This window comes from Pleurodeles waltl, chromosome 3_1 (genome assembly GCF_031143425.1).
Source record: "Pleurodeles waltl isolate 20211129_DDA chromosome 3_1, aPleWal1.hap1.20221129, whole genome shotgun sequence".
NCBI classification, from domain to species: Eukaryota; Metazoa; Chordata; class Amphibia; order Caudata; family Salamandridae; genus Pleurodeles; species Pleurodeles waltl.
Genome location: NC_090440.1, coordinates 932,680,197 through 932,705,963, shown reverse-complemented (window position 1 = coordinate 932,705,963; position 25,767 = coordinate 932,680,197). Strand labels below are relative to the sequence as shown.

General features: G+C 50.0%; 1 protein-coding gene across 5 annotated transcripts in view; it reads left to right on the top strand.

Annotated features, from left to right (window-relative positions):
- The window catches only part of SRRM1 (serine and arginine repetitive matrix 1), a 657,402-nt gene that overhangs the window by 300,329 nt on the left and 331,306 nt on the right, over nucleotides 1-25,767 (top strand). For 3 of the 5 annotated variants that reach the window (XM_069223933.1, XM_069223931.1, XM_069223932.1), the window contains exon 11: nucleotides 3,165-3,257. The exons of the other annotated variants lie outside the window; for them this stretch is intronic. In XM_069223933.1, the coding sequence (XP_069080034.1) occupies nucleotides 3,165-3,257 (93 nt within the window). The remainder of the gene's footprint in view (nucleotides 1-3,164; nucleotides 3,258-25,767) is intronic. 5 annotated transcript variants of the gene reach the window in all.

Sequence of the window (25,767 nt, the reverse complement as noted above, 5' to 3'; positions counted from 1 at the left end):
AGTAGCCAATGGCTACTGTCCTGGAGGGTGTCTACACCCTCTTTGTGCCTCCTCCCTGAGGGGAGGTGGGCACATCCCTATTCCTATTAGTAGAATCCTCAAACATCAAGATGGAGGATTTCTAAAGGCAGGGGTCACCTCCGCTCAGGGTACCTTAGGGGCTGTCCTGACTGGTGGGTGACTCCTCCTTGTTTTCCTAATAATCTCCTCCAGCCTTGCCGCCAAAAGTACCCAGTAGACATCTGTTCGTGGCATGTAGTGCTGCAGATTCACATGCGCCCTCCCTCCTCCACGGAAGTTTGGAGTCATTGTAATACTTACTTTATGTAAATGTGTGTGTATACATTGTATGGGCATATTCTTTTCTTTGTGTGTGTGTGTGTACATATGCATTTCTTCAGTCCTTACATCACCCTCCTGTGCGAAAACAATGCGCAGTATCACTGAGAGGAAAAGTCACTAGATCTCGTGACTCCAAAAAGCAACACAACTTGTAACACTCCGAGCTCAACACTAGATAGCAGACTCATGCAACAGTGAGGAGAGTTGGAAGACGAGGATGCATCTCCCACAGGCAACTCGCAGGCACAAGTCGCAGTGAGGCCCACTCGGCACGCCTGGAGAGGAGTCCCACGTCGCTGGAGCATCAGACAGGGGACTGTGCTTTGCAGGGAAGAGGGCTGGGGCTACACAGAGCCTGAAGATCCCTTGGAGGAGGATCAAACAAGTCTTGGTAGCTGCAAGAGTCGGTAGCTGCAAGAGTTGTTATGCACAGGGGTACTGTCCTGCAAGGAGAGGCAAGGGCCTTCTGTCTCCCCAAGTTGGACAGCTGGTAGAGAGGACAGAGGGAACCACTCCAGACCACCACCTGTGGTTCAGAATCCTTGCAGCCGGATGTCGTTGCAGTTGGTGCTTGTGAATGCAGGGAAGTGACTCCTTCACTCCAAGGGAGATTCCTTCTTACTTCTTGTGCAGGCTGAAGACTCACCGCACTTAGAGGATGCACTGCTGTGGAAATGTTGCAGTTGCTGGAAAGAGCCGGAGAAGCAATATTGCAGTGCGGAATCGTCGCTGAAGTTGCAGATTGTCGGTTCCTGAAGGGTCCAGTTGCAGTCCTGGTGGTCGGAAGATGAAGTAAACGATGCAGCTGAGTCCTTGCGGAATTTTGCGTGTCAAATCTGAGTACCCACCTGAGAGGGAGACCCAAAATAGCCCAGGAAGAGGGAATTGGTCACCTAGCAGGGTAAACACCTATCAGAAGGGGGCTGTGACGTCACCTGCCTAACCTGGCCACTCAGATGCTCCCAGGGGCCTCTGCCCACCTTGGATTCAAGATGGCAGGATCAAGTGGCCACCTGGAGGAGCCCTGAGCACCCTGCCTGGGGTGGTGATGGGCAGAGGAGTTTTCACTCCCATTTCCATTGTCCAGTTTTGTGCCAGCGCAGGGACCGGGGGTCCCTGGACTGGTGCAAAACGGTTTATGCAAGGAGGGCACCAAATGCGTCCTTCAAAGCATACCGGTGGCTTGGGGGAAACTAACCCTCTCAAGCCATGTAACACCTATATCCAAGGGAGAGGGTGTTACCTCCCTCTCCCACAGGAAATCCTTTGTTCTGCCCTCCTCTGCCTCAGCTGGTCAAGCAGCAGGAGGGCAGAAACCTGTCTGAGGGGTTGCAGCAGCCTGGGCTGCCCTGAAAACCACAGCAGGCTAGTCCGAGTAATGCTGGAGGTACTCTAAACAACCCCCAGAGTGCATGGAATCATACAACCAATACTGGCAACTGTATTTGGGTATCATTTTAACACATTTGATACCGAACATGCCCAGGTTTGGAGTTACCATCACGTAGCTGGACACATGTAGTGACCTGTGTCCAGTACACAGGTAAAATGGCTTCCTTGCACTTAGGAAGTCCAGGAAAATGGAACTTGAGTTCATAGGGGCACCTCTGCTCATGCAGGGATGCCCTCACACACAGGTTCTTGCACCCTGCCCTCTGGGCTAGGAGGTCCTGCCATAGGGGTGACTTACAGTGAGTGACCCGGTGCAGTGACCTACGGTGAAAGGGTGCATGCACCTTTTCACGCAGGCTGCAATGGCAGGCCTGCAGACACATTTTTCATGGGCTCCCATAGGTTTCATAATACATGCTGCAGTCTATGGGGAACCCCTGGTGCCCAAATGCCCCAGGGTACCCTAGGTACCATATACTAGGGACTTATATGGGGGCACCAGTACGCCAATTGTTGGAGGTGCTATGTCCCAAGCAACCAAATTTGGAGGGAGAGAGCACAGTCACTGGTCCTGGTTAGCAGGATCCCATTGAACACAGTGAAAAGACGCTGACAGCAGGCAAAAAAGTGGGGGTAAACATGCCAAAAAGAGGGTAGTTTCCTACAGTCAGGCACACACTCCCAGACCCAGTCAGAGGCTTATGCATGAGGTGTTGGGTGGTTACAGGGGGTTAGCTGCAGGCCAGGACCTGCGGCTAACCACCAAAGGCCGTGCACGGAGCGAGCTTTCGGAGTTATAGCAGCGGTAGTTGAATGAATGTATAGTAATTAAAAGTACTTTACGTTAAGAAAAAAAATCATAGAAATTCACTGAAAAAAACAAAAGTTATAGTTAGGAAATAGAATTTAAAAAAAACACAAATTCGCTTAAAATATCTTAGGTCACAGAGACGTTGTAGTTGGGATCTGAATTTACTTGCACAAAACCATGGTAATTCAGCAGTTATAGTTAAGGGTAGCTCAAGTAACTATACCTCGTGCCCTAAAGTAACTATAACTTGCACACTCTCCATACACTGCTAATTACCCCACATATTACATCAATAATGAAATCTTTGATAACATCATTGATAATATCAATATAGCATTTGCAATAAAAATTATTTAGGGGAAGTCTGTGCATAACAGGGGCGAGGACACAAGTTATAGTTACTTGAGCTGACCATACCAATAACTTCTGAATTTCTATGGTTTTGTGCGAGTAAATTCACATCCTAACTATAACGTCCCTGTAACCTTTGGTTTTAGGTGAATAAATGCGATAGATGGATATAGGTATATATATTTGTGCAATAGTTTTAATATAGTCTCAATTCAGATTACAATGTGTTCAAATGCAAGGTGTTGATATGCATTCATTTGCTTTGTAGAAGATGACAAAGGAAGTAGAATGGCAGCTGCAGATTCTGTGCAACAAAGACGCCAGTATAGACGACAAAATAGGCAGTCTTCATCTGGTACAGGTAATGCAAACCGTTTCTAATTACATGAGTTCAGTTTGATTGGATAAACATTTTAAATATACTCAAGTATTGTCAATAGCTTTTTTGAAAAGTAATCTCATGTTCTTCTCCAGAGGAGCATTGTTTGAATTTATAAGCACCAATTTATTTTTTGTCTTATATTTTTTCAGTTGATATATTATGGTGAATTTGGCCCAAAGGCATTAGATCTCTTTACATAAGAATCAGACTTGACACATTTTCCAGGCCCCAGGAAACTTAAGTGATCTGTCAAGAATCACAAGATAGTGATCCAAGGTCAGGATGCAAACCTAATTCCCCAGTTTTGAAGTTCGTAGCTCTAGCCATTGGCCTCGGTGCCATTGGGCTCCCAAGTGTTCAGTACTGGATCTGGACCACCACCATAACACTTTGACCTTCCCCGGCATTGGTCCCAATACCGATGCTCCTGGCATCCACTGGTGGCGCCATCCCCATTGTCATCCCTGACTCCAGGACAGAGCTTTGATGGATGTCACCCATCTCAGTTGCTTGCAGGACCTTTGCCTCCAAGTTCGGATCCTGAGCCCTCTTCTTCTGGGCTAAGCCTCAGGGAAGACTGAGAGGGATTTCCTGGACCCTTTAGAATACCAGCCCTATGAAGAGGAAATGGAATGGCGTGAGGACTTGGGTGAAGCCAGTTGACTGGATGCATCTCCAGATATTGGTTTGCTTTCTCCCCCTTCCGTGGCTGTGGAGGAAGGAGTCTCTTATACAGTGGTGGTGAGGACGGAGACTGGGGTCTTGGATCCTCAGGTACCCTGGGTGGCAGTAAAGACTATTTTCTTGACAGAAGTGCTGCAACCGGGAGCTTCCACGTCCAAACCCCTGCGCTCGTTCATTGATCCCCTCACGGATGTCTTTCTGGGTATCTGGTTTAAACCCAACACAGGGACTCCTGTGAATAGGATGATTGCCCACCATCATCACCCCATACCTGGGGACCCAACTTTCCTGACGTAACATTCCACCCCTGAGAGCTTGGTGGTCCAAGTCCCTACTTCCCATGCCTCATTCCCTACCACTCCCCCGGATAGGGAATCTGAGAGGCTGGACTAACTTGGGAAGATGATTTTGTGTTCTGCCAGGCTGGCGTAGAGGTTTGTGAACACCGCATGCCTTTTGGTTCGTTTCTCCCACACTTTGTAGGTTACAGTTGTGCAGGTACTGTCATATGTTGCAGAGCAGGCTTAGGCTGTTTTCCCTCAGGGCTGTTGTAGACGGGAGAGATTAAGTTAACGATCTGTTGCAAACTGACACGACCAGCTCGCTAGCCAGAGCGGTCTGAACACCAGTGGGCCAGAGGCGCGAAACCTGGCTGAGAACGTCTGGTTTTTTTTTTTTTTTAGGGATGTCCTAACTTCCCTTAAGGACATGCCCTCCTGTGGCACCTGTCTCTTCGGAAACCAGGCAGATTTGGTGCTCAGGTGCTTCAAGGACTCTCAGGCTCCTTTGCTCCTCCGCTGCTGGTGTTAGATATTGCCGATGAGAGGATGCCCAGGATGTACGGTTACAAGACTTCCTGATCAATTGCGACCTGGCATCGTTGGGAGATTGGCTCGAGGGTGAGCGCTTGATTTCGCCGGAGGAGGCGCTCAGTGCTGGACCCGACAATGCGTTGCATCGGTTATATGTGTTGCGTGTTTATGGTATGCTCTGTGCGCGATTTGCTGGCCTCCCGGAGATTGCCAGGCGCTGGAGATGCTGTGGCCCTCAGTCGCCGCGTAAACTCATTACCAAGCTCTATGGGTGTTTGCAGGAACAGCAAAGTGATGTTGTTCTGGCTGCTAAGGCTAAATGGGAGCTGGATGTTGGGGAGGATATCTGCAAGGCAATGTGGAGAAGCTGCTGTGCTCACATGAGAGCGCTGTCGCTGAACTACCGACTGCGGTTTATTCACTTTAAATTTGTACATCATTTGTAATACACTCCCCGAAGTTTGCATGCTATGGGGCTGCGTGCAGATGCACAATGTGACAGGTGCCGGATGCTGATTTCATGCATTTAGCGTGGAACTGTGGAGAAACACGAGCCTTTTAGATGGAGGTGATGCAGGCAATAGCGGAATGACTGGCTTGGATCTGCCTCTTTCCCCTGTGTTGGCTCTGCTTGGACTGATAGATGGGGGTGCCGCAGGTGTGGTGATGACTGGTGGGAATGCTGCTTTTGCTGGCTAAAATAAGAGTGGCGATGTGCTGGGGAAGAGGCAGGGCCCCTCATGGGGCTGATTGGATGCTTGACGCAGTGTTTTGTCAGGAGCAATTATCAGCCTTTTGGGAGCTGGCCCCGGAGTGCTCTCGCCCCAGGGACATCTTTGCACGTTTTGCTCCTTTTTGGAGTCCCGTAACTGAAATGTGATTCGCTTGTCTTCCTCTGAATGGTCATGCACATGGAGGTTTGTCTTGTTTCCCTTTAGTGTCTTGTGAGTTGTCTGGTTGGAGATCTTGCTGCACGTGGCCGCCCTGCCGCTCCCTTCATTATCTTGTTGTTGTTGGGTTTCTCGCCCTGGGAGAGTGATGGCATTGGATTCTATCTTGCGGCGTGATTTAATGCTTTTCCCTTTGCTCAGTACACAAGGCATTGTCTGGAGTCTGATGATTCGAGTACACTGGGAATCTATTCTTGTTGTATCACATTCTTGGTTGATCCCAATGGCAAATGTATGTACACTGATGGTTTATCGCTGTATGTATTTGCTTAGCTCCTGGGGCATTGTTGTCTGTTTTAAAATTTGCGTAAATAATGTAGGAAGTTGGCTCTGTATGCACTATTTCAAAGTAAGGAATAGTATGCACAGAGTCCAAGGGTTCCCCTTAGAGGTACGATAGTGGCAAAAAGAGATAATACTAATGCTCTATTGTGTGATAGGAGTAGGCTTATCAAAGGAGTAGTGTTAAGCATTTGTTGTGCACACACAAGCAATAAATGAGGAACACACACTCAAAGACAATTCCAGGCCAATAGGTTTTTGTATAGAAAAATATATTTTCTTAGTTTATTTTAAGAACCACAGGTTCAAATTTTACATGTAATACTTCAAATGAAAGGTATTGCAGGTAGGTACTTTAGGAACTTTGAATAATCACAATAGCATATATACTTTTCAAATAAATCACATATAGCTATTTTAAAACTAGACAGTGCAATTTTCACAGTTCCTAGGTGTAAGGAAATGCCTCCTTGGCATGGTTGCCCCCTGACTTTTTGCCTTTGCTGATGCTATGTTTACAATTGAAAGTGTGCTGAGGCCTGCTAACCAGGCCCCAGCACCAGTGTTCTTTCCCTAACCTGTACTTTTGTATCCACAATTGGCAGACCCTGGCATCCAGATAAGTCCCTTGTAACTGGTACTTCTAGTACCAAGGGCCCTGATGCCAAGGAAGGTCTCTAAGGGCTGCAGCATGTCTTATGCCACCCTGGAGACCTCTCACTCAGCACAGATACACTGCTTGCCAGCTTGTGTGTGCTAGTGAGAACAAAACGAGTAAGTCGACATGGCACTCCCCTCAGGGTGCCATGCCAGCCTCTCACTGCCTATGCAAGTATAGGTCAGTCACCCCTCTAGCAGACCTTACAGCCCTAAGGCAGGGTGCACTATACCATAGCTGAGGGTACCAGTGCATGAGCATGGTACCCCTACAGTGTCTAAACAAAACCTTAGACATTGTAAGTGCAGGGTAGCCATAAGAGTATATGGTCTGGGAGTCTGTCAAACACGAACTCCACAGCACCATAATGGCTACACTGAAAACTGGGAAGTTTGGTATCAAACTTCTCAGAACAATAAATGCACACTGATGCCAGTGTACATTTTATTGTAAAATACACCACAGAGGGCACCTTAGAGGTGCCCCCTGAAACTTAACCGACTGTCTGTGTAGGCTGACTAGTTCCAGCAGCCTGCCACACTAGAGACATGTTGCTGGCCCCATGGGGAGAGTGCCTTTGTCACTCTGAGGCCAGTAACAAAGCCTGCACTGGGTGGAGATGCTAACACCTCCCCCAGGCAGGAGCTGTAACACCTGGCGGTGAGCCTCAAAGGCTCACCCCTTTGTCACAGCCCAGCAGGGCACTCCAGCTTAGTGGAGTTGCCCGCCCCCTCCGGCCACGGCCCCCACTTTTGGCGGCTAGGCTGGAGGGAACAAAGAAAGCAACAAGGAGGAGTCACTGGCCAGTCAGGACAGCCCCTAAGGTGTCCTGAGCTGAGGTGACTCTAACTTTTAGAAATCCTCCATCTTGCAGATGGAGGATTCCCCCAATAGGGTTAGGATTGTGACCCCCTCCCCTTGGGAGGAGGCACAAAGAGGGTGTACCCACCCTCAGGGCTAGTAGCCATTGGCTACTAACCCCCCAGACCTAAACACGCCCTTAAATTTAGTATTTAAGGGCTACCCTGAACCCTAGAAAATTAGATTCCTGCAACAACAACAAGAAGGACTGCCTAGCTGAAAACCCCTGCAGAGGAAGACCAGAAGACAACAACTGCCTTGGCTCCAGAAACTCACCGGCCTGTCTCCTGCCTTCCAAAGAACTCTGCTCCAGCGACGCCTTCCAAAGGGACCAGCGACCCCTGAATCCTCTGGGGACTGCCCTGCTTCGACGACGACAAGAAACTCCCGAGGACAGCGGACCTGCTCCAAAAAGACTGCAACTTTGTTTCAAGAAGCAGCTTTAAAGAACCCTGCAACTCCCCGCAAGAAGCGTGAGACTTGCAACACTGCACCCGGCGACCCCGACTCGGCTGGTGGAGAACCAACACCTCAGGGAGGACCCCCGGACTACTCTACGACTGTGAGTACCAAAACCTGTCCCCCCTGAGCCCCCACAGCGCCGCCTGCAGAGGGAATCCCGAGGCTTCCCCTGACCGCGACTCTCTGAAACCTAAGTCCCGACGCCTGGAAAAGACCCTGCACCCGCAGCCCCCAGGACCTGAAGGACCGGACTTTCACTGCAGAAGTGACCCCCAGGAGTCCCTCTCCCTTGCCCAAGTGGAGGTTTCCCCGAGGAAGCCCCCCCCTTGCCTGCCTGCAGCGCTGAAGAGATCCCTTGATCTCTCATTGACTAACATTGCGAACCCGACGCTTGTTTCTACACTGCACCCGGCCGCCCCCGCGCTGCTGAGGGTGAAATTTCTGTGTGGGCTTGTGTCCCCCCCGGTGCCCTACAAAACCCCCCTGGTCTGCCCTCCGAAGACGCGGGTACTTACCTGCCAGCAGACCGGAACCGGGGCACCCCCTTCTCTCCATTCTAGCCTATGCGTTTTGGGCACCACTTTGAACTCTGCACCTGACCGGCCCTGAGCTGCTGGTGTGGTGACTTTGGGGTTGCTCTGAACCCCCAACGGTGGGCTACCTTGGACCAAGAACTGAACCCTGTTAGTGTCTTACTTACCTGGTAAAACTAACAAAAACTTACCTCCCCCAGGAACTGTGAAAATTGCACTTAGTGTCCACTTTTAAAGTAGCTATTTGTGAATAACTTGAAAAGTATACATGCAATTGAAATGATTCAAAGTTCCTAATGTACTTACCTGCAATACCTTTCAAACAAGATATTACATGTTAAATTTGAACCTGTGGTTCTTAAAATAAACTAAGAAAAGATATTTTTCTATAACAAAACCTATTGGCTGGATTTGTCTCTGAGTGTGTGTACCTCATTTATTGTCTATGTGTATGTACAACAAATGCTTAACACTACTCCTTGGATAAGCCTACTGCTCGACCACACTACCACAAAATAGAGCATTAGTATTATCTCTTTTTACCACTATTTTACCTCTAAGGGGAACCCTTGGACTCTGTGCATGCTATTCCTTACTTTGAAATAGCACATACAGAGCCAACTTCCTACACTAGGGGAGGTAAGTATTTGTTAAATTTTATAGGTAAGTAAACCACCTACGGGGTTCAAGTTTGGGTCCAAGGTAGCCCACCGTTGGGGGTTCAGAGCAACCCCAAAGTTAGCACACCAGCAGCTCAGGGCCGGTCAGGTGCAGAGTTCAAAGTGGTGTCCAAAACACATAGGCTTCAATGGAGAAGGGGGTGCCCCAGTTCCAGTCTGCCAGCAGGTAAGTACCCGTGTCTTCGGAGGGCAGACCAGGGGGGTTTTGTAGGGCACCGGGGGGGACACAAGTTAGCACAAAGTACACCCTCAGCAGCACGGGGCGGCCGGGTGCAGTGGGCAAACACGCATCAGGTTTGTCGTTGAAATCAATGGGAGACCAAGGGGTCTCTTCAGCGATGCAGGCAAAGGGGGGGGGGGGGGGGGGACTCCTCGGGGTAGCCACCACCTGGGCAAGGGAGAGGACCTCCTGGGGGGGTCACTCCTGCACTGGAGTTCCGATCTCTCAGGTCCTGGGGGCTGCGGGTGCAGAGTCTTTACCAGGCGTCGGGATCTGGGAAGCAGGCAGTCGCGATCAGGGGGAGCCTCGGGATTCCCTCTGCAGGCGTCGCTGTGGGGGCTCAGGGGGGGGGGGGGCAACTCTGGCTACTCACGGTCTCGCAGTCACCAGGGAGTCCTCCCTGAAGTGTTGTTTCTCCACAAGTCGAGCCGGGGGCGTCGGGTGCAGAGTAGCATGTCTCACGCTTCCGGCGGGAAACGCAGTTGTCTTGAAGTTGCTTCTTTGGAAATAAAGTTGCAGTCTTAGGTGAACAGGGCCGCTGTTCTCGGGAGTTTCTTGGTCCTTCTAGAGCAGGGCAGTCCTCGGAGGATTCAGAGGTCGCTGGTCCCTGGGGAGAGCGTCGCTGGAGCAGTTTCTTCAGAAGGGGGGGGAGACAGGCCGGTAGAGCTGGGGCCAAAGCAGTTGGTGTCTCCGTCTTCTCTGCAGGGTTTTTCAGCTTAGCAGTCCTCTTCTTCTTAGGTTGCAGGAATCTGAGTTCCTAGGTTCAGGGGAGCCTCTAAATACAGAATTTAGGGGTGTGTTTAGGTCAAGGAGGGCAGTAGCCAATGGCTACTAGCCCTGAGGGTGGCTACACCCTCTTTGTGCCTCCTCCCAAGGGGAGGGGGTCACATTCCTATCCCTATTGGGGGAGATCCTCCATTTGCAAGATGGAGGATTCCTAAAAGTCAGAGTCACTTCAGCTCAGGTTGCCTTAGGGGCTGTCCTGACTGGCCAGTGACTCTTCCTTGTTTTTCTCATTATCTCCTCTGGCCTTGCCGCCAAAAGTGGGGCCGTGGCCGGAGGGGGCAGGCAACTCCACTAGCTGGAATGCCCTGTGGTGCTGTAACAAAGGGGGTGAGCCTTTGAGGCTCACCGCCAGGTGTTACAGCTCCTGCAAGGGGGAGGTGATAAGCATCTCCACCCAGTGCAGGCTTTGTTACTAGCCACAGAGTGACAAAGGCACTCTCCCCATGTGGCCAGCAACATGTCTCGAGTGTGGCAGGCTGCTAAAACCAGTCAGCCTACACAGGTAGTTGGTTAAGGTTTCAGGGGGCACCTCTAAGGTGCCCTCTGGGCTGTATGTTACAATAAAATGTACACTGGCATCAGTGTGCATTTATTGTGCTGAGAAGTTTGATACCAAACTTCCCAGTTTTCAGTGTAGCCATTATGGTGCTGTGGAGTTTGTGTTTGACAGACTCCCAGACCATATACTCTTATGGCTACCCTGCACTTACAATGTCTAAGGTTTGGCTTAGACACTGTAGAGGCACAGTGCTCATGCACTGGTGCCCTCACCTATGGTATAATGCACCCTGCCTTAGGGCTGTAAGGCCTGCTAGAGGGGTGACTTATCTATACTGCATAGGCAGTGTGAGGTTGGCATGGCACCCTGAGGGAGTGCCATGTCAACTTACTCGTTTTGTCCTCACCAGCACACACAAGCTGGCAAGCAGTGTGTCTGTGCTGAGTGAGGGGTCCCCAGGGTGGCATAAGATATGCTGCAGCCCTTAGAGACCTTCCCTGGCATCAGGGCCCTTGATACCAGGGGTACCAGTTACAAGGGACTTACCAGGATGCCAGGGTGTGCCAATTGTGTAAACAAAAGTACAGGTTAGGGAAAGAACACTGGTGCTGGGGCCTGGTTAGCAGGCCTCAGCACACTTTCAAATCAAATCAAAACATAGCATCAGCAAAGGCAAAAAGTCAGGGGGTAACCATGCCAAGGAGGCATTTCCTTACAAAAGAGTAAAAAAAAAAAAAAAAAAAAAAAAGATTCTCAGGTTACAGCCAGGTCCTTGGTCCTTGCGTCTGCACCTCTAATACCCCCTGTAGAAAAGTGCCACCGTTGACATGGTTACCCCTCACTCAGCACATGCACACTGCCTTGAAGCTTGTGTGTGCTGGTGTGGAGAAAGACAGTCGACGTGGCACCCCTCTTAGGGTGCCATGCCCAAAAACCTCTGCCTGTGGCATAGATACGTCACCCCTCTAGCAGGATAGATGCACACCCCATACCCAGAGCAGATTAATTTATTGACAAATTAGGTGCAGCCAAATTCCCAAGTACCTTTGACTTAACTACAGGGTACTGGCAAATTAGGATGGCACCTGGAGCCAAACAAAAGACAGCATTCTCAACACCTGATGGGCATTATCAGTTCACTGTTATGCCCTTTGGCTTAAAGAATGCCCCTGCCACCTTCCAGAGATTGGTGAATTAAGTCCTTGCTGGTTTGGAGTCCTTTAGTGCAGCCTATGTAGATGATAGATATTGCAGTCTTTAGTTCCAACTGGCAGGATCACCTGTTCCACCTGGGGAAGGATTTTCAGGCCCTGCAAGCAGCAGGGCTCTCTATCAAAGCATCTAAATGCCAGATAGGACTGAGCACAGTTGTATTCTTGGGCCACCTTGTAGGTGGAGGGAGGCCAAGTGCAACCTTTACAACCCAAGATCCAGACAATGCTGGACTGAGAAGCTCCAAAAACCCAGACTCAAGTCAAGGCATTCCTTGGCTTGACAGGGTACTACTTGAGGTTTGTGAAGGGATATGGATGCATAGTGACAGCCCTCACAGAACTTACCTCCAAGAAAATGCCCAAGAAGGTAAACTGGACTGTAGAATGCCAACATACCTTTGACACCCTGAAACAAGCAATGTGCACAGCACCAGTTCTAAAAGCTCCAGATTACTCCAAGCAGTTCATTGTGCAGACAGATGCCTCTGAACATGGGATAGGGGCAGTTTTGTCCCAAACAAATGATGGTGGCCTTGACCAGCCTGTTGCTTTCATTAGCTGGAGGTTACTCACCAGGGAGCAGCGTTGGAGTGCCATTGAGAGGGGGAGGCCTTTGCTGTGGTTTGGTCCCTAAAAAAGCTGAGGCCATACTTGTTTGGCACTCACTTTATTCAAACTGACCACAGACCGCTGATGGCTTATGCAAATGAAAGGTGGGAACCCTAAACTTTTGAGGTGATCCATGTCCCTACAGGGAATGGACTTTGTAGTGGAACACAGACCTGGGATTGCCCATGCCAATGCAGATAGACTTTCCAGGTTCTTCCACTTAGACTATTAAGACTCTGTTGGGAAAGGTTACTCATATCCTCTTTCGTTTGAAGGAGGGGTGTAGGAAAGTGCCAATGTTGCACTGTTGGATGGGTTACCCCCCTGTAAGGAAATGCCTCCTTGGCATGGTTACCCCCTGACCTTTTGCCTTTGCTGATGCTATGTTTTGAATTGAAAGTGTGCTGAGGCCTGCTAACCAGGCCCCAGCACCAGTGTTCTTTCCCTAACCTGTACTTTTGTATCCACAATTGGCACACCCTGGCATCCAGGTAAGTCCCTTGTAACTGGTACCTCTGGTACCAAGGGCCCTGATGCCAGTGAAGGTCTCTAAGGGCTGCAGCATGTCTTATGCCACCCTGGAGACCCCTCACTCAGCACAGACAACTGCTTACCAGCTTGTGTGTGCTCGTGAGAACAAAATGAGTAAGTCGACATGGCACTCCCCTCAGGGTGCCATGCCAGCCTCTCACTGCCTATGCAGTATAGGTAAGACACCCCTCTAGCAGGCCTTACAGCCCTAAGGCAGGGTGCACTATACCATAGGTGAGGGCACCAGTGCATGAGCACTGTGCCCCTACAGTGTCTAAGCCAAACCTTAGACATTGTAAGTGTAGGGTAGCCATAAGAGTATATGGTCTGGGAGTCTGTCAAACACGAACTCCACAGCACCATAATGGCTACACTGAAAACTGGTGTAGGAAGTTGGCTCTGTATGTGCTATTTCAAAGTAAGGAATAGCATGCACAGAGTCCAAGGGTTCCCCTTAGAGGTAAAATAGTGGTAAAAATTAGATAATACTAATGCTCTATTTTGTGGTAGTGTGGTCGAGCAGTAGGCTTATCCAAGGAGTAGTGTTAAGCATTTGTTGTACATACACATAGACAATAAATGAGGTACACACACTCGGAGACAAATCCAGCCAATAGGTTTTTATATAGAAAAATATCTTTTCTTAGTTTATTTTAAGAACCACAGGTTCAAATTCTACATGTAATATCTCATTCGAAAGGTATTGCAGGTAAGTACTTTAGGAACTTCAAATCATCAAAATTGCATGTATACTTTTCAAGTTATTCACAAATAGCTGTTTTAAAAGTGGACACAGTGCAATTTTCACAGTTCCTAGGGGAGGTAAGTATTTGTTAGGTTAACCAGGTAAGTAAGACACTTACAGGGCTTAGTTCTTGGTCCAAGGTATCCCACCGTTGGGGGTTCAGAGCAACCCCAAAGTCACCACACCAGCAGCTCAGGGCCGGTCAGGTGCAGAGTTCAAAGTGGTGCCCAAAACGCATAGGCTAGAATGGAGAGAAGGGGGTGCCCCGGTTCCGGTCTGCTTGCAGGTAAGTACCCGCGTCTTCGGAGGGCAGACCAGGGGGGGGTTTTGTAGGGCACCGGGGGGGACACAAGCCCACACAGAAATTTCACCCTCAGCAGCGCGGGGGCGGCCGGGTGCAGTGTAGAAACAAGCGTCGGGTTTGTAATGGAAGTCAATGGGAGATCTAGGGATCTCTTCAGCGCTGCAGGCAGGCAAGGGGGGGGTTCCTCGGGGAAACCTCCACTTGGTCAAGGGAGAGGGACTCCTGGGGGTCACTCCTCCAGTGAAAGTCCGGTCCTTCAGGTCCTGGGGGCTGCGGGTGCAGGGTCTCTCCCAGGTGTCGGGACTTAGGAATCAAAGAGTCGCGGTCAGGGGAAGCCTCGGGATTCCCTCTGCAGGCGGCGCTGTGGGGGTTCAGGGGGGACAGGTTTTTGTACTCACAGTCTTAGAGTAGTCCTGGGGTCCCTCCTGAGGTGTTGGATCGCCACCAGCCGAGTCGGGGTCGCCGGGTGCAGTGTTGCAAGTCTCACGCTTCTTGCGGGGAGCTTGCAGGGTTCTTTAAAGCTGCTGGAAACAAAGTTGCAGCTGTTCTTGGAGCAGGTCCGCTGTCCTCGGGAGTTTCTTGTCTTTTCGAAGCAGGGGCAGTCCTCAGAGGATGTCGAGGTCGCTGGTCCCTTTGGAAGGCGTCGCTGGAGCAGGATCTTTGGAAGGCAGGAGACAGGCCGGTGAGTTTCTGGAGCCAAGGCAGTTGTCGTCTTCTGGTCTTCCTCTGCAGGGGTTTTTCAGCTAGGCAGTCCTTCTTCTTGTAGTTGCAGAAATCTAATTTTCTAGGGTTCAGGGTAGCCCTTAAATACTAAATTTAAGGGCGTGTTTATGTCTGGGGGTTTAGTAGCCAATGGCTACTAGCCCTGAGGGTGGGTACACCCTCTTTGTGCCTCCTCCCAAGGGGAGGGGGTCACAATCCTAACCCTATTGGGGGAATCCTCCATCTGCAAGATGGAGGATTTCTAAAAGTCAGAGTCACCTCAGCTCAGGACACCTTAGGGGCTGTCCTGACTGGCCAGTGACTCCTCCTTGTTGCTTTCTTTGTTCCCTCCAACCTTGCCGCCAAAAGTGGGGGCCGTGGCCGGAGGGGGCGGGCAACTCCACTAAGCTGGAGTGCCCTGCTGGGCTGTGACAAAGGGGTGAGCCTTTGAGGCTCACCGCCAGGTGTTACAGCTCCTGCCTGGGGGAGGTGTTAGCATCTCCACCCAGTGCAGGCTTTGTTACTGGCCTCAGAGTGACAAAGGCACTCTCCCCATGGGGCCAGCAACATGTCTCTAGTGTGGCAGGCTGCTGGAACCAGTCAGCCTACACAGATAGTTGGTTAAGTTTCAGGGGGCACCTCTAAGGTGCCCTCTGTGGTGTATTTTACAATAAAATGTACACTGGCATCAGTGTGCATTTATTGTGCTGAGAAGTTTGATACCAAACTTCCCAGTTTTCAGTGTAGCCATTATGGTGCTGTGGAGTTCGTATTTGACAGACTCCCAGACCATATACTCTTATGGCTACCCTGCACTTACAATGTCTAAGGTTTTGTTTAGACACTGTAGGGGTACCATGCTCATGCACTGGTACCCTCACCTATGGTATAGTGCACCCTGCCTTAGGGCTGTAAGGCCTGCTAGAGGGGTGTCTTACCTATACTGCATAGGCAGTGAGAGGCTGGCATGGCACCCTGAGGGGAGTGCCATGTCGACTTACTCGTTTTGTCCTCACTAGCACACACAAGCTGGCAAGCAGTGTGTCTGTGCTGAGTGAGAGGTCTCCAGGGTGGCATAAGACATGCTGCAGCCCTTAGAGACCTTCCTTGGCATCAGGGCCCTTGGTACTAGAAGTACCAGTTACAAGGGACTTATCTGGATGCCAGGGTCTGCCAATTGTGGATACAAAAGTACAGGTTAGGGAAAGAACACTGGTGCTGGGGCCTGGTTAGCAGGCCTCAGCACACTTTCAATTGTAAACATAGCATCAGCAAAGGCAAAAAGTCAGGGGGCAACCATGCCAAGGAGGCATTTCCTTACACAACCCCCCCCCCAAACGAAAGAGGATGAGACTAACCTTTCCCAAGAGAGTCTTCATTTTCTAAGTGGAAGAACCTGGAAAGGCCATCTGCATTGGCATGGGCAGTCCCAGGTCTGTGTTCCACTATAAAGTCCATTCCCTGTAGGGAGATGGACCACCTCAACAGTTTAGGATTTTCACCTTTCATTTGCATCAGCCATTTGAGAGGTCTGTGGTCAGTTTGAACTAGGAAGTGAGTCCCAAAGAGGTATGGTCTCAGCTTCTTCAGGGACCAAACCACAGCAAAGGCCTCCCTCTCAATGGCACTCCAACGCTGCTCCCTGGGGAGTAACCTCCTGCTAATGAAAGCAACAGGCTGGTCAAGGCCATCATCATTTGTTTGGGACAAAACTGCCCCTATCCCATGTTCAGAGGCATCAGTCTGCACAATGAACTGCTTAGAATAATCTGGAGCTTTTAGAACTGGTGCTGAGCACATTGCCTGTTTCAGGGTGTCAAAGGCCTGTTGGCATTCCACAGTCCAGTTCACTTTCTTGGGCATTTTCTTGGAGGTGAGTTCAGTGAGGGCTGTCACAATGGATCCATATCCCTTCACAAACCTCCTGTAATACCCAGTCAAGCCAAGGAATGCCCTGACTTGAGTCTGGGTTTTTGGAGCTACCCAGTCCAGAATAGTCTGGATCTTGGGTTGGAGTGGCTGAACTTGGCCTCCACCTACAAGGTGTCCCAAGTAAACCACAGTTCCCTGCCTTATCTGGCATTTGGATGCCTTGATAGAGAGGCCTGCAGATTGCAGAGCCTTCAAAACCTTCTTCAGGTGGACCAGGTGATCCTGCCAGGTGGAGCTAAAGACAGCAATATCATCAAGATAAGCTGTGCTAAAGGACTCCAAGCCAGCAAGGACTTGATTCACCAACCTTTGGAAGGTGGCAGGGGCATTCTTTAAACCAAAGGGCATAACAGTAAACTGATAATGCCCATCAGGTGTGGAGAATGCTGTTTTCTCTTTTGGTCCAGGTGCCATTTTTATTTGCCAGTACCCTGCTGTCAAGTCAAAGGTACTTAAGAATTTGGCAGCACCTAATTTGTCTATGAGCTCATCAGCTCTTGGAATTGGATGAGCATCTGTCTTGGTGACAGAATTGAGCCCTCTGTAGTCCACACAAAACCTCATCTCTTTCTTTCCATCTTTGGTGTGAGGTTTGGGGACTAAGACCACTGGGCTAGCCCAGGGGCTGTCAGAGCGCTCAATTACTCCCAATTCCAGCATCTTGTGGACTTCCACCTTGATGCTTTCCTTAACATGGTCAGACTGTCTAAAGATTTTGTTCTTGACAGGCATGCTGTCTCCTGTGTCCACATCATGGGTACACAGGTGTGTCTGACCAGGGGTTAAGGAGAAGAGTTCAGGAAACTGTTGTAGGACTCTCCTACAATCAGCTTGCTGTTGGCCAGAGAGGGTGTCTGAGTAGATCACTCCATCTACTGTGCCATCTTTTGGGTCTGATGACAGAAGATCAGGGAGAGGTTCACTCTCTGCCTCCTGATCCTCATCTGTTACCATCAACAGATTAACATCAGCCCTGTCATGGAAGAGCTTAAGGCGGTTCACATGGATCACCCTCTTGGGGCTCCTGCTTGTGCCCAGGTCCACCAGGTAGGTGACCTGACTCTTCCTTTCTAGTACTGGGTAAGGGCCACTCCATTTGTCCTGGAGTGCCCTGGGAGCCACAGGCTCCAGAACCCAGACTTTCTGCCCTGGTTGGAACTCAACCAGTGCAGCCTTTTGGTCATACCAAAACTTCTGGAGCTGTTGGCTGGCCTCAAGGTTTTTGGTTGCCTTTTCCATGTACTCTGCCATTCTAGAGCGAAGGCCAAGTACATAGTCCACTATGTCCTGTTTAGGCTCATGGAGAGGTCTCTCCCAGCCTTCTTTAACAAGGGCAAGTGGTCCCCTTACAGGATGACCAAACAGAAGTTCAAAGGGTGAGAATCCTACTCCCTTCTGTGGCACCTCTCTGTAAGCGAAAAGCAGACATGGCAAGAGGACATCCCATCTCCTTTTGAGTTTTTCCGGGAGCCCCATGATCATGCCCTTTAATGTCTTGTTGAATCTCTCAACTAAGCCATTAGTTTGTGGATGGTATGGTGTAGTGAATTTATAAGTCACCCCACACTCATTCCACATGTGCTTTAGGTATGCTGACATGAAGTTGGTACCTCTGTCAGACACCACCTCCTTAGGGAAACCCACTCTGGTAAAGATACCAATGAGGGCCTTGGCTACTGCAGGGGCAGTAGTCGACCTAAGGGGAATAGCTTCAGGATACCTGGTAGCATGATCCACTACTACCAGGATATACATATTTCCTGAGGCTGTGGGAGGTTCTAGTGGACCAACTATGTCCACACCCACTCTTTCAAAGGGCACCCCCACCACTGGAAGTGGAATGAGGGGGGCCTTTGGATGCCCACCTGTCTTACCACTGGCTTGACAGGTGGGGCAGGAGAGGCAAAACTCCTTAACCATGTTGGACATATTGGGCCAGTAGAAGTGGTTGACTAACCTCTCCCACGTCTTGGTTTGTCCCAAATGTCCAGCAAGGGGAATGTCATGGGCCAATGTTAGGATGAACTTCCTGAACAGCTTAGGCACTACCACTCTCCTAGTGGCACCAGGTTTGGGGTCTCTGGCCTCAGTGTACAGGAGTCCATCTTCCCAATAGACCCTATGCGTTCCATTTTTCTTGCCTTGGGACTCTTCAGCAGCTTGCTGCCTAAGGCCTTCAAGAGAGGGACAGGTTTCTTGTCCCTTACACAGCTCCTCCCTTGAGGGTCCCCCTGGGCCTAAGAGCTCAACCTGATAAGGTTCAAGCTCCAAAGGCTCAGTTCCCTCAGAGGGCAGAACTTCTTCCTGAGAAGAGAGGTTCCCTTTCTTTTGCTGTGTTGCAGTTGGTTTCCCAGCTGACTTTCCTGTTCTCTTGGTAGGCTGGGCCATTCTTCCAGACTCCAGCTCTACTTGTTCACCCTGTGCCTTGCACTGTGCTCTTGTTTTCACACACACCAGTTCAGGGATACCCAGCATTGCTGCATGGGTTTTTAGTTCTACCTCAGCCCATGCTGAGGACTCCAGGTCATTTCCAAGCAGACAGTCCACTGGGATATTTGAGGAGACCACCACCTGTTTCAGGCCATTGACCCCTCCCCATTCTAAAGTAACCATTGCCATGGGATGTACTTTTCTCTGATTGTCAGCGTTGGTGACTGTGTAAGTTTTTCCAGTCAGGTATTGGCCAGGGGAAACCAGTTTCTCTGTCACCATGGTGACACTGGCACCTGTATCCCTCAGGCCCTCTATTCTAGTCCCATTAATTAAGAGTTGCTGTCTGTATTTTTGCATGTTAGGCGGCCAGACAGCTAGTGTGGCTAAATCCACCCCACCCTCAGAAACTAGAGTAGCTTCAGTGTGGACCCTGATTTGCTCTGGGCACACTGTTGATCCCACTTGGAGACTAGCCATACCAGTGTTACCTGGATGGGAGTTTGGAGTGGAACCTTTCTTGGGACAGGCCTTGTCTCCAGTTTGGTGTCCATGCTGTTTACAGCTATGACACCAGGCCTTTTTGGGATCAAAGTTTTTACCCTTGTACCCATTGTTTTGTGAAGAGGCTCTGGGCCCACCCTCCTGTGCAGGTTTTTGGGGGCCTGTAGAAGACTCTTTACTATTTTTAGTTTTGGTTGTCTCATCACCCTTCCCCTGGGGAGTCTTTGTGACCCCTTTCTTTTGGTCACCCCCTGTTGAAGTCTTGGACACCCTTGTCTTGACCCAATGGTCCGCCTTCTTTCCCAATTCTTGGGGAGAAATTGGTCCTAGGTCTACCAGATGCTGATGCAGTTTATCATTGAAACAATTACTTAACAGGTGTTCTTTCACAAATAAATTTTACAGCCCATCATAATTACTTACACCACTGCCTTGAATCCAACCATCTAGTGTTTTCACTGAGTAGTCAACAAAGTCAACCCAGGTCTGGCTCGAGGATTTTTGAGCCCCCCTGAACCTAATCCTGTACTCCTCAGTGGAGAATCCAAAGCCCTCAATCAGGGTACCCTTCATGAGGTCATAAGATTCTGCATCTTGTCCAGAGAGTGTGAGGAGTCTATCCCTACACTTTCCTGTGAACATTTCCCAAAGGAGAGCACCCCAGTGAGATCTGTTCACTTTTCTGGTTACACAAGCCCTCTCAAAAGCTGTGAACCATTTGGTGATGTCATCACCATCTTCATATTTAGTTACAATCCCTTTGGGGATTTTCAAAATGTCAGGAGAATCTCTGACCCTATTTATGTTGCTGCCACCATTGATGGGTCCTAGGCCCATCTCTTGTCTTTCCCTCTCTATGGCTAGGATCTGTCTTTCCAAAGCCAATCTTTTGGCCATCCTGGCTAACTGGATGTCCTCTTCACTGGGGCTATCCTCAGTGATTTCAGAGGTGTTGGTCTCTCCTGTGAGGGAACCAGCATCTCTGACTATTATTTTTGGAGTCAGGGTTTGAGGGACCCTGTTCTCCCTAGATAGGACTGGTAGGGGGGAATTGTCCTCCAAGTCACTATCCTCTTCCTCTGAGTTGCCACCCTCAGAGGGGTTGGCCTTTTCAAACTCTGCCAAAAGCTCCTGGAGCTGTATTTTGGTAGGTTTGGGGCCCATTGTTATTTTCTTTATTTTACAGAGTGACCTTAGCTCCCTCATTTTAAGATGGAGGTAAGGTGTGGTGTCGAGTTCCACCACAGTCACATCTGTGCTAGACATTTTGCTTCTAAAAGTTGGAATACTTTTTAAGAATCTACAACTGGTTCTAGAATCTAATTCAAACTTTTACAAACTTTTAAACTCTAAAAGAAATGCTAAACAGGATCTAACACAAGGCCCTAGCAGGTCTTTTAAGAATTTAGAAAACTTTTCAAATTGCAAAAATCAATTTCTAATGACAATTTTGGAATTTGTCGTGTGATCAGGTATTGGCTGAGTAGTCCAGCAAATGCAAAGTCTTGTACCCCACCGCTGATCCACCAATGTAGGAAGTTGGCTCTGTATGTGCTATTTCAAAGTAAGGAATAGCATGCACAGAGTCCAAGGGTTCCCCTTAGAGGTAAAATAGTGGTAAAAATAGATAATACTAATGCTCTATTTTGTGGTAGTGTGGTCGAGCAGTAGGCTTATCCAAGGAGTAGTGTTAAGCATTTGTTGTACATACACATAGACAATAAATGAGGTACACACACTCAGAGACAAATCCAGCCAATAGGTTTTTATATAGAAAAATATCTTTTCTTAGTTTATTTTAAGAACCACAGGTTCAAATTCTACATGTAATATCTCATTCGAAAGGTATTGCAGGTAAGTACTTTAGGAACTTCAAATCATCAAAATTGCATGTATACTTTTCAAGTTATTCACAAATAGCTGTTTTAAAAGTGGACACTTAGTGCAATTTTCACAGTTCCTAGGGGAGGTAAGTATTTGTTAGGTTAACCAGGTAAGTAAGACACTTACAGGGCTTAGTTCTTGGTCCAAGGTATCCCACCGTTGGGGGTTCAGAGCAACCCCAAAGTCACCACACCAGCAGCTCAGGGCCGGTCAGGTGCAGAGTTCAAAGTGGTGCCCAAAACGCATAGGCTAGAATGGAGAGAAGGGGGTGCCCCGGTTCCGGTCTGCTTGCAGGTAAGTACCCGCGTCTTCGGAGGGCAGACCAGGGGGGGTTTTGTAGGGCACCGGGGGGGACACAAGCCCACACAGAAATTTCACCCTCAGCAGCGCGGGGGCGGCTGGGTGCAGTGTAGAAACAAGCGTCGGGTTTGTAATGGAAGTCAATGGGAGATCTAGGGATCTCTTCAGCGCTGCAGGCAGGCAAGGGGGGGGTTCCTCGGGGAAACCTCCACTTGGTCAAGGGAGAGGGACTCCTGGGGGTCACTCCTCCAGTGAAAGTCCGGTCCTTCAGGTCCTGGGGGCTGCGGGTGCAGGGTCTCTCCCAGGTGTCGGGACTTAGGATTCAAAGAGTCGCGGTCAGGGGAAGCCTCGGGATTCCCTCTGCAGGCGGCGCTGTGGGGGTTCAGGGGGGACAGGTTTTTGTACTCACAGTCTTAGAGTAGTCCTGGGGTCCCTCCTGAGGTGTTGGATCGCCACCAGCCGAGTCGGGGTCGCCGGGTGCAGTGTTGCAAGTCTCACGCTTCTTGCGGGGAGCTTGCAGGGTTCTTTAAAGCTGCTGGAAACAAAGTTGCAGCTGTTCTTGGAGCAGGTCCGCTGTCCTCGGGAGTTTCTTGTCTTTTCGAATCAGGGGCAGTCCTCAGAGGATGTCGAGGTCGCTGGTCCCTTTGGAAGGCGTCGCTGGAGCAGGATCTTTGGAAGGCAGGAGACAGGCCGGTGAGTTTCTGGAGCCAAGGCAGTTGTCGTCTTCTGGTCTTCCTCTGCAGGGGTTTTTCAGCTAGGCAGTCCTTCTTCTTGTAGTTGCAGAAATCTAATTTTCTAGGGTTCAGGGTAGCCCTTAAATACTAAATTTAAGGGCGTGTTTAGGTCTGGGGGGTTAGTAGCCAATGGCTACTAGCCCTGAGGGTGGGTACACCCTCTTTGTGCCTCCTCCCAAGGGGAGGGGGTCACATCCCTAATCCTATTGGGGGAATCCTCCATCTGCAAGATGGAGGATTTCTAAAAGTTAGAGTCACTTCAGCTCAGGACACCTTAGGGGCGGTCCTGACTGGCCAGTGACTTCTCCTTGTTTTTCTCATTATTTTCTCCGGCCTTGCCGCCAAAAGTGGGGGCTGTGGCCGGAGGGGGCGGGCAACTCCACTAGCTGGAGTGTCCTGCGGTGCTGGAACAAAGGGGTGAGCCTTTGAGGCTCACCGCCAGGTGTTACAGCTCCTGCCTGGGGGAGGTGTTAGCATCTCCACCCAGTGCAGGGGGCCAGCAACATGTCTCTAGTGTGGCAGGCTGCTGGAACCAGTCAGCCTACACAGATAGTTGGATACAGTTGGGTGTGTTTCACAATAAAATGTACACTGGCATCAGTGTGCATTTATTGTGCTGAGAAGTTTGATACCAAACTTCCCAGTTGTAAGGAAATGCCTCCTTGGCATGGTTGCCCCCTGACTTTTTGCCTTTGCTGATGCTATGTTTACAATTGAAAGTGTGCTGAGGCCTGCTAACCAGGCCCCAGCACCAGTGTTCTTTCCCTAACCTGTACTTTTGTATCCACAATTGGCAGACCCTGGCATCCAGATAAGTCCCTTGTAACTGGTACTTCTAGTACCAAGGGCCCTGATGCCAAGGAAGGTCTCTAAGGGCTGCAGCATGTCTTATGCCACCCTGGAGACCTCTCACTCAGCACAGACACACTGCTTGCCAGCTTGTGTGTGCTAGTGAGGACAAAACGAGTAAGTCGACATGGCACTCCCCTCAGGGTGCCATGCCAGCCTCTCACTGCCTATGCAGTATAGGTAAGACACCCCTCTAGCAGGCCTTACAGCCCTAAGGCAGGGTGCGCTATACCATAGGTGAGGGTACCAGTGCATGAGCATGGTACCCCTACAGTGTCTAAACAAAACCTTAGACATTGTAAGTGCAGGGTAGCCATAAGAGTATATGGTCTGGGAGTCTGTCAAACACGAACTCCACAGCACCATAATGGCTACACTGAAAACTGGGAAGTTTGGTATCAAACTTCTCAGCACAATAAATGCACACTGATGCCAGTGTACATTTTATTGTAAAATACACCACAGAGGGCACCTTAGAGGTGCCCCCTGAAACTTAACCAACTATCTGTGTAGGCTGACTGGTTCCAGCAGCCTGCCACACTAGAGACATGTTGCTGGCCCCATGGGGAGAGTGCCTTTGTCACTCTGAGGCCAGTAACAAAGCCTGCACTGGGTGGAGATGCTAACACCTCCCCCAGGCAGGAGCTGTGACACCTGGCGGTGAGCCTCAAAGGCTCACCCCTTTGTCACAGCCCAGCAGGGCACTCCAGCTTAGTGGAGTTGCCCGCCCCCTCCGGCCACGGCCCCCACTTTTGGCGGCAAGGTTGGAGGGAACAAAGAAAGCAACAAGGAGGAGTCACTGGCCCTTAAATTTAGTATTTAAGGGCTTCCCTGAACCTAAAACTTTGGATTCCTGAAACTACAAGAAGAAGAGGACTGCTGAGCTGAAAAACCCCTGCAGAGGAAGAACAGAAGACACCAACTACTTTGGCCCCAGACTTACCGGCCTGTCTCCTGCCTTCCAAAAGAAACCTGCTCCAGCGACGCTTTCCAAGGGGCCAGCGACCTCTGAATCCTCTGAGGACTGCCCTGCTTCCAGAAAGACAAGAAACTCCCGAGGACAGCGGCACTGCTCCAAAAGAACTGTAACTTTGTTTCAAGGAGCAGATTTAAAGACCCCTGCAACTCCCCGCAAGAAGCGTGAGACTTGCAACACTGCACCCGGCGACCCCGACTCGACTGGTGGAGAACCAACACCTCAGGGAGGACCCTCCGGCGACTCCAAGACTGTGAGTAACCAAAGTTGTCCCCCCTGAGCCCCCACAACGACGCCTGCAGAGGGAATCCCGAGGCTCCCCCTGACCGCGACTGCCTGAACTCTATTTCCCGACGGCTGGAAAAGACCCTGCACCCGCAGCCCCCAGCACCTGAAGGAACGGAACTCCTGTGCAGGAGTGACCCCCAGGAGGCCCTCTCCCTTGCCCAGGTGGTGGCTAGCCCCCGGAACCCCCCCCTGCCTGCCTGCATCGCTGAAGAGACCCCTTGGTCTCCCATAGGAAACTATTGGAAACCCGACGCGTGTTCCCACACTGCACCCGGCCGCCCCCGCGCTGCTGAGGGTGAACTTTTTGTGCTGACTCGTGTCCCCCCCGGTGCCCTACAAAACCCCCCTGGTCTGCCCTCCGATGACGCGGGTACTTACCTGCTGGCAGACTGGAACCGGGGCACCCTCTTCTCTCCATTGAAGCCTATGTGTTTTGGGCACCTCTTTGACCTTTGCACCTGACCGGCCCTGAGCTGCTGGTGTGATAACTTTGGGGTTGCTCTGAACCCCCAACGGTGGGCTACCTTGGACCCAAAACTGAAACCTGTAAGTGACTTACTTACCTGTTAAAACTAACAATACTTTACCTCCCCCAGGAACTGTGAAAATTGCACTGTCCACTTTTAAAACAGCTATTTGTGTTTTATGTAAAAAGTATACATGCTAATGTAATGATTCAAAGTTCCTAAAGTACTTACCTGCAATACCTTTCAAATGAGATATTACATGTAGAATTTGAACCTGTGGTTCTTAAAATAAACTAAGAAAATATATTTTTCTATAACAAAACCTATTGGCTGGATTTGTCTGAGTGTGTGTTCCTCATTTATTGCCTGTGTGTATGTACAACAAATGCTTAACACTACTCCTTTGATAAGCCTACTGCTCGACCACACTACCACAAAATAGAGCATTAGTATTCTCTTTTTGCCACTATCTTACCTCTAAGGGGAACCCTTGGACTCTGTGCATGCTATTCCTTACTTTGAAATAGCACATACAGAGCCAACTTCCTACACCCCCCAACTTTGAAAGTGTGCTGGTACCCTGGTAACCAGGC